The 12,732-nt window shown below is 45.6% G+C and overlaps 1 protein-coding gene and 1 long non-coding RNA gene across 2 annotated transcripts; both read left to right on the top strand.

Moving 5' to 3' along the window:
• The first annotated feature begins 899 nt into the window (after positions 1 to 899).
• Positions 900 to 3,266, top strand: LOC101786057 (TATA-box-binding protein 1). The gene is made up of 7 exons (XM_004986376.2): positions 900 to 1,217; positions 1,883 to 1,970; positions 2,084 to 2,206; positions 2,352 to 2,396; positions 2,487 to 2,579; positions 2,714 to 2,892; positions 2,990 to 3,266. Exons 1-7 carry the CDS (start codon positions 1,042 to 1,044, stop codon positions 2,991 to 2,993), a joined length of 708 nt encoding a protein of 235 aa, XP_004986433.1. The 5' UTR covers positions 900 to 1,041; the 3' UTR covers positions 2,994 to 3,266.
• A 352-nt stretch (positions 3,267 to 3,618) lies between these two features.
• LOC111255883 lies at positions 3,619 to 5,145 on the top strand. Its single transcript, XR_002676026.1, has 2 exons — positions 3,619 to 4,163; positions 4,792 to 5,145. It is a non-coding gene; the product is annotated as an uncharacterized LOC111255883 (long non-coding RNA).
• The last annotated feature ends 7,587 nt before the right edge of the window (positions 5,146 to 12,732 follow it).

Below are 12,732 nucleotides of genomic sequence, written 5' to 3'. Positions count from 1 at the left end.
GGTAGAGTCTTAATTTGTACATATGAAAAAGAAAATATTATAAGTCGCATGGCAACAATAACTCGTACAGTGGTTGTTGAGTTATCTCGTAATCCTATAATTTAGCTAATGAGATGGTTATTTCGTGAAACAACAACCTTTTTCTCTCTCCTCGATCTCTCTCCTCCACATCATTAAAAATTCTACATGGTACTGCATGGGATGACCAGAGTAATGTACTTGCTCTCTACACAGCACACCAGCACACAAACTTTTGTCCACGCTAAGAGCCTAAGATGCGAACCTGGATTAGCCTGACGGGACCATCATTGGAGTCATTGCGTTGGGCATGCTCCTCCTTTGACTGCCTTCGTCATCCAGTTTCCTACTCTCCCATGCACGGCGGCCTCCGCTCGCCAAGCGATTCCATCAACCCCTGGCCATGCCATAAATTAACCAGACACCTTGTCGTCTAGTTCAACCACAAGAGAGGACTGAGGAGCTCATTTTCAGTCCGCTTAAGGATAGTATCAGACCTTTATTTCGGCAGCAATCAAAAGTTTAAAACAATCGGATGGCATCAGAAGACCCCACCAGCACCTGTCCTTGAAGGCCGTTTTTCATTTCGGCCTCACCAGTTTCCGATGCGCGGCCTGCACTGCCAGCCCATTCATCATTCCACACAGGCCGCCATGCCATTCATCTACCACTTCACCCGCACGAAAAGCCCACGGCATCCGCACTCTCTCCTGGCCCGCTCAAACAACTAGGACTCGCGCGAGCGCAACCGACCGGGCGGGCTGTCCGCCTCCGACCTGGACTCGGAACCCAGGCCCCCGCCTACAGCCTATAAATCCAGAGAACCCGCGCCGCCTTCCTCCTCCTCCGGTTGTTCCTCGTAACCAACTTGCCCAACCGAATCCAAACCCTAGCCCACCCGTACCGGAGCCCAACCAACGCCGCCGCACGCCCAAACCCCTCTCGCCAAATAAAACCCGACCCCGTTCAAACCCCGTTTGCCTCCAAGCTCCCGAATCGCAACCCAACCCCCGCCGTCGAGCCATGGCTTCCGTGGCGGGCGCGGAACCGACGGTGCTGGGGCTGGGGCTCCGCAGCGGGAGCGGCGCGTGGGGCGCTGGCGGAGGAGGACGGGCCGCGGCGCCCGCGGTGAATGCGGCGGAGGACGCGCCGGAGGTGGATCTCGACAGGCACCCGTCCGGCCTCGTCCCCACCCTCCAGTGAGTCCCCCGACTCCCCGACGCGATCGGATTGCGGTGATGGGGTTTGTGGATGATGGGGATTAATTGGGGATGGGGTTTGCGAACGATCGCGCGCCGGCTCTTGGTTTTGATCTGTTATTACGGTTTGCACCGGCATTGGCAGTCGGTTTGGCTCGAGGGGTTGGCATTGGCGTGGATTGGGGAACCGATTCAGGGCGTTGCCCTTTGTGTGAAGGGGGATTCGTGTCTGATTCTGGCAGGGTTATGACCAGGATTCTTCTTTGGGTTCCTTGCTCGATAATCTGAACCGATCGCGACTAAACGTTTTGCTCAAAAAATTGGCCACGTCTTTACCAAGTGCTTGAGCTTAATCTTGGGATTACATATCTACAGTCAGGTAGTCTGAATTGGCAATTGTGATCTTCTTGGGGTAGGGGGAATATGCATGGCCTGTTTGATCCTGAACATGACGTAGGAGGACTAAAATTGTTTTGAACCTGCACCAAAACGAACTACCATACCAATGATTATTGATCTTATCTGGCCGTTTAATTGCTTCTTCTGCTTCTTTGTGATAGATTTTTCCTGAATCTTGATTTTATTTCAAAGGGTTGATTGGTCATTGCTGCATTCCTGCCCAATCTCGAATGGGGTTCTAACCAGCCTCTTGTTTGATGTGTCAGGAACATTGTCTCGACAGTCAATTTGGACTGCCAGTTGGATCTGCAACATATAGCCAACAGCGCTCGTAACGCAGAGTATAACCCAAAGGTATAATTAATGCTGCCGACGCTTTTCGTTCACTCTGGGCATTTTCCATGGAACTATATATTGCATTCGTTTAACAACTGGAGTCTCACCGTAACCTTGATGCTGTTTGACAGCGTTTCGCTGCAGTTATCATGAGGATAAGGGATCCCAAGACAACGGCACTGGTATTTGCTTCAGGGAAGATTGTTTGCACGGGAGCAAAGAGCGAAGAGCATTCAAAGCTTGCCGCGAGGAAGGTACGTAAGATCAAAGTTGTCATATTGTTTCTCCAGTCCATATGCAGGGAGAAACTGTTGATGGATCCCAATTTCTGCTTTTTTGCTGAATTTGGCTACATAACTAATACGCTTACCTGATGTGTGATGTTATTTTCTATTGCAGTATGCGCGAATTGTCCAAAAGCTCGGCTTCTCAGCTCGGTTCAAGGTAATGGCTTTTACCATTTTGATTCTCTGAGTGAGGAGCATGTTTCCCAATTTCTCGCCTCGACTAAATGGGTTGTGTGGTGATATGCAGGATTTCAAGATCCAGAATATTGTTGGGTCATGTGACGTCAAATTTCCTATTCGTCTGGAGGGCCTTGCTTTGGCCAGTGGCATTTTTGCCAATGTAAGGTTACGGTTGCGCAATTAGTAACATCTGGAGCTTAGTCCTTGATTCTTGTGTTCAAAACTTGTGTGCCTTGTCGAACCTCGTTCACCTGAAGCATTTACTAACCTGTTGCTCTCCCTGATGCTTGACAGTATGAGCCGGAGATCTTCCCTGGGCTGATCTACCGCATGGCGGACCCCAAGATCGTGATCCTCGTCTTCGTCTCTGGCAAGGTCGTCCTCACCGGAGCCAAGGTCCGGGATGAGATATACACCGCCTTTGAGAACATATACCCGATGCTCGTGCAGTTCAGGAAACGGCAGCAGTATGGGTAAGACTACTACCTTGTATTGCTGCTTGTTGGCATTCTGACCTTTTTTTTTTTACTTTCTTCTGTATCTGACACGAATTCTTGCTGTACCAAACAGATAGGACGCGGTACACCTGGCAAATGGCACGAACACCTCCGTTGGGTATACGCTTCAGCACTGTACAAGTGTACATAACTGGATGGGGTGCCGGAACTCGTGGGCACCGACCGCTGGCGCCTATTTTCTTTTTCAGTCTTGTTTTTCTGTTTTGATGCGGACGAGGATAGGAGGGCAATTTGATACGAGAAAGAGCATGTAAAGCGATACGGCCCTAGAATAGATCTTGTAAAAGATCATAGCAATCATTGGATAACACCATGATCAATTGATCATGCTTGCATTCTAGTATTGGATAACACCATGATCATGCTTGCGAAGAATGCATCTTGAATCGTGTTAATGTGTTGTTTGTTGGTACGAGTGCATTCTAAAGAGCACCCTAGTAATTTGTAAAGTTCCCTCGATACTTCCAGGTACAATTTCAGTTATGACTGTTTGTGTGCCAACTATACAAAACATACGAAGTAGATTCTGAGAGGAAACTGTATTGGACCAGCATTGCAGCCAGCCCAGAACACAACATCACGGGTTTGGGCCATTCAGACGGCCTGCCGGCCCTGCCATACCAACACCCACCAAACCAGCAGGCCAGGCCTTTCCGCCATCGCCCCGGCCCCTCGTGCGTGTGCAGCCTGCCGCTGTGCCTGCCATCTCTACCACGCTGCCGGCGCGCGCGCGCAGGCGGGCACGCCGGGCGGCGAGCTCCAAGCCTCTAACCCCTCGCTTGCCCACCCCTTCGCCGGTTCGATCCGGAGGGCCCGGAAAGGAGGGCAGGAGATGCCGCCATCCTCCGCATTAGCGGCCGCCGCCGTCGCTGGCGGGACCGGTACACTCCCCGACTCCCTGGTGCGTTCCATTCCATCCCCTCCGGTCCTCCACAGCTTCCGTCTCGGCGCTTTCGCGGCGGCTCTGGCGCGGAGCGGGTTGTGTCATTGGGTGGGTGAACCTGGCAGCCTCCGATGATTGCGCGGCGCTGATCCTGTAACCGCGGTCGTGACATTCGTATCCGGCTGCGATTACATCGCCCATCTCTGTCAGCATGCGGTTCTCCCTTTGCTGTGCTGATTGATGGATGGCTTTGGCTTAGCTTTGTTGTGGGCTCCGTGGTGGCTTGGCGCGTAACAACTGTTTTGCGTGACTGAGCGGCCCTGCATTTTTACAACCAGATCAGGTATCGACCCTAGTTCTACATAAACTGCAACCTGACTGTTGGTCGACTGACTCTGCATGACAGGTTATATTGGACCTAAGGAAAATAGTCCTAAAAAAATTTATTATTCAAACATAGTTGGTGTGAAAACATGCTACAGCAAACAACACTTTCTGTTTATTTAGCTCGATACTTCAGTTCTCACCTGGTAACCATAATGTGACATGAAAACTTATCTCAACTTCAGTCGGAACCATATTTAGTAGTAGTGTTTTTTGGCTTGTCACTGGGCTGGAGGCTAATCACTAGTTAACAGTTTCTTGTCTGTCACATTGGCAATGGTACGCTAGCTGAAACCATTTCATTATGCTCTGAGATCTGTACATCTATATTCAACAGTTCATAGAAATGCACAATATCTGTCATAAATAATTGGAATTGTACTACTCTCGAGGGTTGTAATTTTTGTTTCGGTGATGACACTGCTGTCCTGAATGCTTCCTCTACATTATTTGTTTCTTTTATGACTGTGGCAATTGTTTTGTTATCGACATATGCATGAGAGTTCAAAACAATAACAATTTTTTGATAAATATGCAGTGGAATTTGAGTGAGTTTTGATAAATATACTGAATTCTATCAATTTCAGCAGTTACAAGCAAGTAACATGGAAGAGCATCATCTGACCCAAATATCTTGGTATTGACACTCAACTTCTCTAGTAGCTATGTAAGCTCTTTATGTACTCAATGCTACTATTGGAAAAGCATATACTGTCCAATATTTGGTGGTCAACCTGGAAGGATTCTTCAGAAAAGGATTGTGGAAAACTAATTGAACCAAGGTAGTATTTCAATCTATTTTTAGTGTGGACCCAATTGTATAGATGGTGAATTACTTAAGTATACATACTGTTGGATTGCTGTTCCAATCCTTCCTAATTGAACAAGCAGTTGGGTTTGAGTAAATGAGTTACCCATTCCGTGGCTTTTTATTATCTGCCATTTGAGTTCATGTCTTGTTCTGGCGTTTTGCAGCTTTCGCTTAGTACATCCTTGCTTGGAAATCATTTCTGCTTAACTCAATAAAAGATTTTCCATAAAAAAAAGAACAAGGAAAATAAGCCTCTAACTTATCAGAAATAACAGTCATAAAGGGTACGTGTTCTGTACAGTTAATGTAGAGGTATGCCTTTGTTTTCAATGCTTTACGTAGTTTTCCGAATCAGGGATAATACAATTAAGAATTATACTTAGCAGCTCCAACATTAAGAACTCTTTCTAGGATGGTGATTAACGACGTCGATGTGAGTGGATTATTATTCTATTCTTGAACAATCCTGCTGTCATCACACCCAGCTTGCACCATATCACGTCCAACATTATTTAGGTCGGTAGTCAAATTGTTATAGGACATGTAAGGTTTGTTTCCTTCTTTTGTAAAGCAGCTTATGTAGTCTTTGGTACATAATGCAAGTTATGGCGGGTGAAGCAATGATAATTTATTTGAAGGATATATCCTTTTGACTATGATTGAAAGGGTGGGCTGTATTGTTTGATGTGACATGTGTATAACATAGGATAAGGAGGATGACTGTGTGAAACTCAAGTATAATAGTATCTGGACTTTTATTCTTATCCAGCAAGTGGAGTGACTGAGACCCTGTGCTTATTTGTGATCTATTCAAGGCGTAGCCTGGATATCCCTACTAATTCCATTAGAATCGATTGCACATTCACCTAATATAGTGGTGCTCACTGCTTCCAATGTTCATCTTCGGAATGCCAAGCATCTGGTACAAAAATCAGGAACACCCAATCTGTATGGAGTCAAGGCAGATAATAATAATGATCAGATGCAATTATATTCTCTAAGACATGATGGCATCTTTACAACGATTCATTTATATTTCATCTGTTCCAATAAAAAGATCGCCTACACTTCGATGGCTTCATTCCAAATGTTTATTTCAGATGAAAAATATTAAGACTGGCATCTGCTGTTTGAGGAACTGTTAGGCTCATATCAGAACTCCACTATATCAATCTATTAGGTCCAACTTGGTGAGAATCTTCCTGCTCCGGGCTATGCAGGGATGATGAAAAGGTTTCCATTAATGGATATATATGAGCCCTATAATTCTTATCTAGCTTCTAGTTTAAATTATCACTATCAAAGTTGTGCAACTGTAAGTATGGCTTGTGAAAGTGACGCCTCAAAGGCCAACCCACTCGTATGGCTGGAAAGTTGCTAGAATTTGTATGCTCATATGTTCCTATCAGTGAACAGTTAGTTGCTATATTTCTAGGGCATCAAGATTCTCTATCGCAGTTCCTACTGTGGTGTTCAATTCCATTTTGAGCTCTAAGGCCAATCCTGGAATTAGCTAATTAGTCACCTGGCCCGCTAATCTAAATAATGTTTCAATATCTTACTGGATGATAAAATGACACACCCATGACTGGCCTGACAATGAAAGATGGTGTAGATAGGCATCCAAGTAAATGATAAAACCTGTTACTTTCTAAAGAACTGGGACTCCATCAATATGGAATATTTATCTTCAGCACCAGCCCTGAACTTACTGGACTCAAGTCCTACACGTGGTACAGGATGCTGATTAAATATTCCCTAATCTTGCAATTATTTGATATTTTTTTGGCACGTATGATTTGGTTTGGAACTTTTGTATCCTGTAGCTGAGATCCTGTTCATAACAAGGCTAGTTAGTGCAAGCAATAATTCATTGAAGCCCGCCTTCACAAATTTCTTTTATTGTAATAGAGATATTGCCGCACCATACCACACTTAAAATAAAGCACTGTTTGAATACAGAAGTACAGGGTACAAAGGAACGGAGGTGGTGATAATTGTTCTGTATGGGAAGGGGGTCCCATGGCAATGTTAACTATAGAGGAGGGGTGGAATGGTTGGTTACAGGGCCATGTGCAACGGGAGGGGCACAAGTGGGGAACAGGGGTTGCACGGGATAACATGGGAGCCATGTCTCTCCATGTTGCCTAGTGTGTATTTGTGTATAGCTTTCACTATTTGCTGGACTCCTCTGGCAAGGGAATAACGACCAACAACTCATAATTTTGCCACTTCAACTTTACATCTCCTACCCTTTTCCTGCCTCTATTAGCAACCAAAACAAATGGAAGCTTTACTATTTCCTCTTTTTTCCATTTTACTTTGGCAGATCCGATTCCGATTGGAGGTCATCCTCATGGTGAACGCGGAAGAGAATTCATTCTCCAAGATCTGATACTCTATTGAGTTTGGGTTTTTGACAAAGGGAATCAAAATGATTCCTCAAAAGCTACCTGGTAGTCAGCTTTGAGTTTCAGGGATTTGGCCAACTTGTCGTTCTATTATTATTTTCTACTGAACATAGATGGAGTTTCAGGGGAAGCCTTGCGTGCTATGGCCGTGGAGACAGATTGTGCATGTTGCCAGCGACTTTTACTCATTGCTTAAAGTTTCTGCACTGATCTAATGGAATGGATATCTGGAAGAGTAGTCTCCTAATGCCCTGCCACTTTGGTTCACTCACTGAATCATTAGGCATGCATGACAGACAACCAGAGCAGTGCACCAGAAATATTCACCTCTGCCAGTAACTAAGCATTTTCAGGTGAACTGGACTTCTGAGTTCTGACTGGCACTATGACGTTTTGGTCGTTTTGTGCTGCCCTGTAAGGACAATCTCACTCAAGTATGTGCTTTAGGTGATGGTACCTTTTGTGAAACTCTGTGGAATCTTTTCAGTAAAACTATGATAACATCGAACGATGGCACTTTAACCCAACCAGAAGGAAGCTCACAGCTCTGATAGCCACATGGGCATGACACCCTTATTGGTTATGGCTTCTGTGATTTTGAAAGTTCAGAGGTGTCAAAGGCAGCAACCACTTGGAGATCAACGTCTATCTGTAAGTTTGGTGACTTGCTTTGGTCCAGCTCAGATATACTTGTACATCAGTGTCTGGTTAGTTCCCAGGCCAATGGTCAGCTCTGCAATTTGCTCACCGTCGCCTAGTGGCACCAGTCTGGCACCTTTCCAAGTAGGTACATCAACATTTCTATGCAAGATTGCTATCATTGTGCTGCATCCACTGTGTCATCCTGGTTAGTGGCGCAGATATTGGAGTATAAGCATCTACTACACATATAATCTTTTGGCATCAGGAGACTTGTATCATCGCGCGCTCGTATAACTCCACACAGGCCCAACCAAATTGGCCGGCTCTCCTTGATTGTGGCCGTTGAAGCATTGTTGTCAACAGTTGGTCCTAGCTTCACTTGTTGGGTAGGTGCTGCTTCAAAAGGTTAATGGAGCGCACCATATAGCTAGCTTTGTACAGCCACACAAGGCCAGGGATTATGGAGGGCCCAACAGTTGGCAAAGGTTAACATGTCGAGCCAATGACAGCTCCCGTCTTGGACAAGAACAATCTTGGAGGTTTGCTGCAACAGAAATGGTCCTCCCAGGCACACAGCCTAAAGCCAGTGCGGTACAGTCTTTTTCTCCCAAGAAAGAAGCTTCCTTTTCCTCTAATAGTGCCAGCCTAATCCTCGGTTAACCCCGCACCCGGGTAAGAGGATGAGGTTGAAAGAAGGACGGGGAGGGAGGGAATCCTGGCTCTGATTTGCTGGGAAGCTGTTCAGTTCCTTCAGGCGCAAGCTCTAATTATTCGGCGAGCTTAGGAGTCACGTCTCGGCATGTGATTCGATATCGGAGGTACGCCGAGGCTTGTGGCTAACCCCTGGAGCGTGGTCCAGAGCGACGCAAGCTATATGTGCTAGATTTGCCATTTCATCTTGCAATCATGGATGGTTCTGCTTGATTAGTTACTTGCAAGCCTGAAAGAGGACAAAGCCACGAAGGGGGAGAGAGGAAAAAAAAGAAGAGATGCTTACATGGTCTCCAGCAACACGGGACCATGCGTGTTTCGCTGGACCATCATGGATAACCTTCACCACGGCTCGCCGGCACGCAGTAGGTGCTGCGCTGGTGGACCATGGTCGCTATTCCATCCGGCGGGGTCCGGTGCTTAAAAATGCGTCGTTTTCTGACGTGGCATGGTGGTCTGTGAGGAGGCGAAGTTGCTACTGATTTCTGTTAGAATCTGCGGTTAAACTAAAGGTATGAAATTTGGCTAGAGAGAAAAGAAATGTGTTACTGTTGCTTTCAGTAGGTCAATGTAAATATACATGTTTGCTTGTACTGCTAGCTAGCCAAACTTTGAAAAGTCTAATTCTAACATGTTTACTCATATGGTGGTCATCTGCTCATCTGTATTCATCATATACCCTCTCTCTTCAATTTGGAAGTTTCTTTATGGACAGCTGAAAACTCTCTTCAGATAACCAGACTAGGTAGCAAGCAGGCGTTTAGAACTTAATTATCTTGCTACAGGACTGTGTAATTAACTAATTTTGTATTCCCGGTGCATTCTGATGCGGCCATGCTCGCACGCACAAGTAATCTCATCAGCCTCAGCGATCAGCAGCATGCTGCTGCTTTGTGTGACGCTGACACAACAGAACACGACACGCATAGCTCTCCCGGCGTCGGAGGGAACCTTTTTTTCTCACTTCTTTTTCTACCCCAGCCCAGGCCCCTTTACCTTGCTTCAGCTCCATTCAGCCGTGCTGGTGTGCAGTGCAGTGCAAAAGCCGCATGGAATCGCCGCAACTTTTCCCCCCGGGGGGATCTTAAACATATATGTGCCGTGTGTCAGTGCAGCTAGCGTTAGAGTTAATATATATGTGTATATATATATATAAATATAGTAATCAGATCAAAAAGAAAACTGGCACATCATGGTGTCGCTGTCAGGGCGGCGTAACGCAAAGCCATTTAAGAAACTCAGGCTTGCACACTTGTACCGCCTCGCCTTTGATCGATCTGATCTTATCATTTGCGTTTGCGTCGCGACCCAATCATTTTAACATCCGCCTTTTCTTGCACTAGGGACGATGCCCTTTTTCCTCTTTACCGGTTTGTCACCCTAGGGACGCATGATGCGCCCTTGATGCCTCCACCCATTCGTACCCTACTCTTTCGGGTGGTTTAATCTGGCGCCGACATGCGTGCAGGTGTGTCATGTTAGGTTAATTAGATTAGACTATTATAGTATTTGCATTGCTTATACTAGCACACACCTGGAAACAACTGTGAGGATACATATATACGCTGTATATGTTGATCCAACCTACTTCCTCCATTTCAAATTACTATTCGTTTTGACTTTTCTACGTACATAACTTTTGCTACGTATCCAAACATAATATATATCTAGGTGCATAGCAAAGCTATGTATCTAGAAAAGTCAAAACGAATAGTAATTTGGGACGGAGGAAGTATATAATTAGACAATGAAATAGTGAATATTGTTGAAAGAAATACTCCCTTCTTTTATCAGATATATGAACTAATTAGCTTGTCTTAAACATCATGAGGTTATACTAGGACTGTGTACACATTAGGATGCCTTTTAGTTCACACCGCCTTTGCTGACGTTACACAACACCGAGGGGGATGGTTGGTCACCTAGTATTAATTAGTACATTGAAATTGATAATCGAACTCTGGTTGGCTAGGTGACAACAAGAGATTCCTTTTGCCATATAGGAGTACTCATTTCCATTTTGTGTTCATTCTGAACAAAAAAGGTTGTTTAGGTATATTAATCCAACTTGGATGAAAAATTGAGCTACTATTTTTGTCAGTTAACTGGATGTGTACAGTGTACTTGCTGTCGTTTGCGTTGCCAGCCAGACGAACCAATTAGATTTTGAAGAAATGCTAGTTTTAGTCTACGGATAACATATTGCCATCATGTGGGTGTCATTATCAGCTAATTAGCTATGTGACTGCTACAGACATCCATGGATTAACTAAATCGATGACTCTAATTAAACAGAGACACCTAACATAGAGACCACACCATCCGAATGCAAAGGGAAGGTCAGTTCTGCGATCTTGCTATTTCGAACTAGACTGCTTTCTTTTTTTCAAGACGAAGTGTGTCAAAATAATTGTAGGTTTCCGTGTTGTGCGCCAGAAATAGTAGTTTGCTGCAACATGTATATCATCATATCAATATAGTTTTTGATTTCTCATATGTACTATGGTTTTTTGCTCATTTCGAAATCACGAGGAAATTCACAAAAATCTAGCCTATACCCTCTTTGTGGATAGGAGGCAAGCTTTCTTTAGTGAAACCACAGTCATTTCAAGCTCTGCAAACGCTGGAGTTGAATTATTAGGCCATTAATTGGATCGGAGTTATATTAGATCGAGATCCAGCAAATTTTTACTTGCTAGCTTGAGCTAGCTTGTCACGTGATCGGGATCAAGTGATAGATCCCGGATCGACCCATGCAAGAACACATGCTTGCACTCTGTGGACTCTGGTAATTGGTAAATCTACAGAGCGTCGCCTTGGGCGTAGGGCAGACGGATCCAACAAGAGTTTGGTATGCTGCTAGTCATATCGATCGTGCAAGCAGGATGATGGATAGATGTTTGGGATGGAAGAGCCAGCTCGAAGTCTTGAGCCTCGGCATGCGTGAGCGCGGGCAATCGTACTTTTCCCTGCCATACGCCCCTGCTCCCTCTGTACCGGAATCAGGAGAGAGTACCCGGTACGGTTCTGATGCTTGCAGTGGATAGCTAGGTAACTGCTTGCGCATATATTTCTATTTTTCTTTTCTTTTTCTTCAACTGTGATTTTCAGAAGCTTCTCCAAAGTAGCCTCAACTTATTCATCAAAAACCAGGAACTTTGTTGGAATTTCACAGGGATTATTCATATGAGAAGCGTAGCAATTTCCTTACGACATGATGAAATTTACACGCTATTGTCAGAAAAAAAAAATCCGTGTTGTAAATTGAGGCAAATTGGATATAGTAACATTTCACATGACTAGAACCTGATGCCACACGAATTCAATCCACTGCGGGAATGGAATTTACCCGAAACAAGCGGCCGGCGCCGTGTGGATTATTACAGCGGAGTACGTCGTCACCAGGAGGAGAAGAGAAATCCGCGTGTAGCACAGGCGGTGTTCGCCTAGCCGGGCACATCGAGGCCCCGCCGGGGAGTAACAGCGCCTCGTGAACCGTGGAGTCACCGCACATGCTGCCGCGCAGTGAAATCGTACGCCGTGCTTTTTTTCCCACCTTTTTACCGCACCCTGCTGACGCCCGCCATCTTTTACTGCTGCTGGCACCCCGTCTGCTCTGCGTACCTGGATGCCCGGACGTACGTCTCAGCCAAGAGAAGAGAAAGAGAGGGAGAGAATCTTCTGCGGCTAGGCCTGCATGAGAGTTTGCCATGGCCATGCACAACCCTCATCAGTGTGTGCGCCTGCCACAGATGGAATGGAGATGAGAAAATGGGGAAATTTTACCGGGCTCGGAATGTCCCTCGGCTCTAGAGGTCTGTGTGTGTGCATGCCTTCGCCTTCTGGCTCTCGGCTACCTTTTCTAATCATTAGAAAAGCTGCCGGCGTTCGAGTGAGTGGCACAGTTGTTGTGTTAACTTGTGTGGGGAGCTACGGCTAGCCTACTACTACTA

Source organism: Setaria italica, chromosome IX (genome assembly GCF_000263155.2).
Source record: "Setaria italica strain Yugu1 chromosome IX, Setaria_italica_v2.0, whole genome shotgun sequence".
NCBI lineage: Eukaryota > Viridiplantae > Streptophyta > Magnoliopsida > Poales > Poaceae > Setaria > Setaria italica.
The sequence above is the reverse complement of the archived record's forward strand: the minus strand, read 5'-3'. Positions and strand labels throughout refer to the sequence as shown.

Bases quoted from the DNA above. Each gene is read 5' to 3' on its own strand.
- LOC101786057 (XM_004986376.2), top strand. From the start codon at position 1,042: ATGGCTTCCGTGGCGGGCGCGGAACCGACGGTGCTGGGGCTGGGGCTC. The intron at 1,971-2,083 runs GTATAATTAATG...GCTGTTTGACAG, and splicing joins ACGCAGAGTATAACCCAAAG to CGTTTCGCTGCAGTTATCAT. The intron at 2,397-2,486 runs GTAATGGCTTTT...GGTGATATGCAG, and splicing joins GCTTCTCAGCTCGGTTCAAG to GATTTCAAGATCCAGAATAT.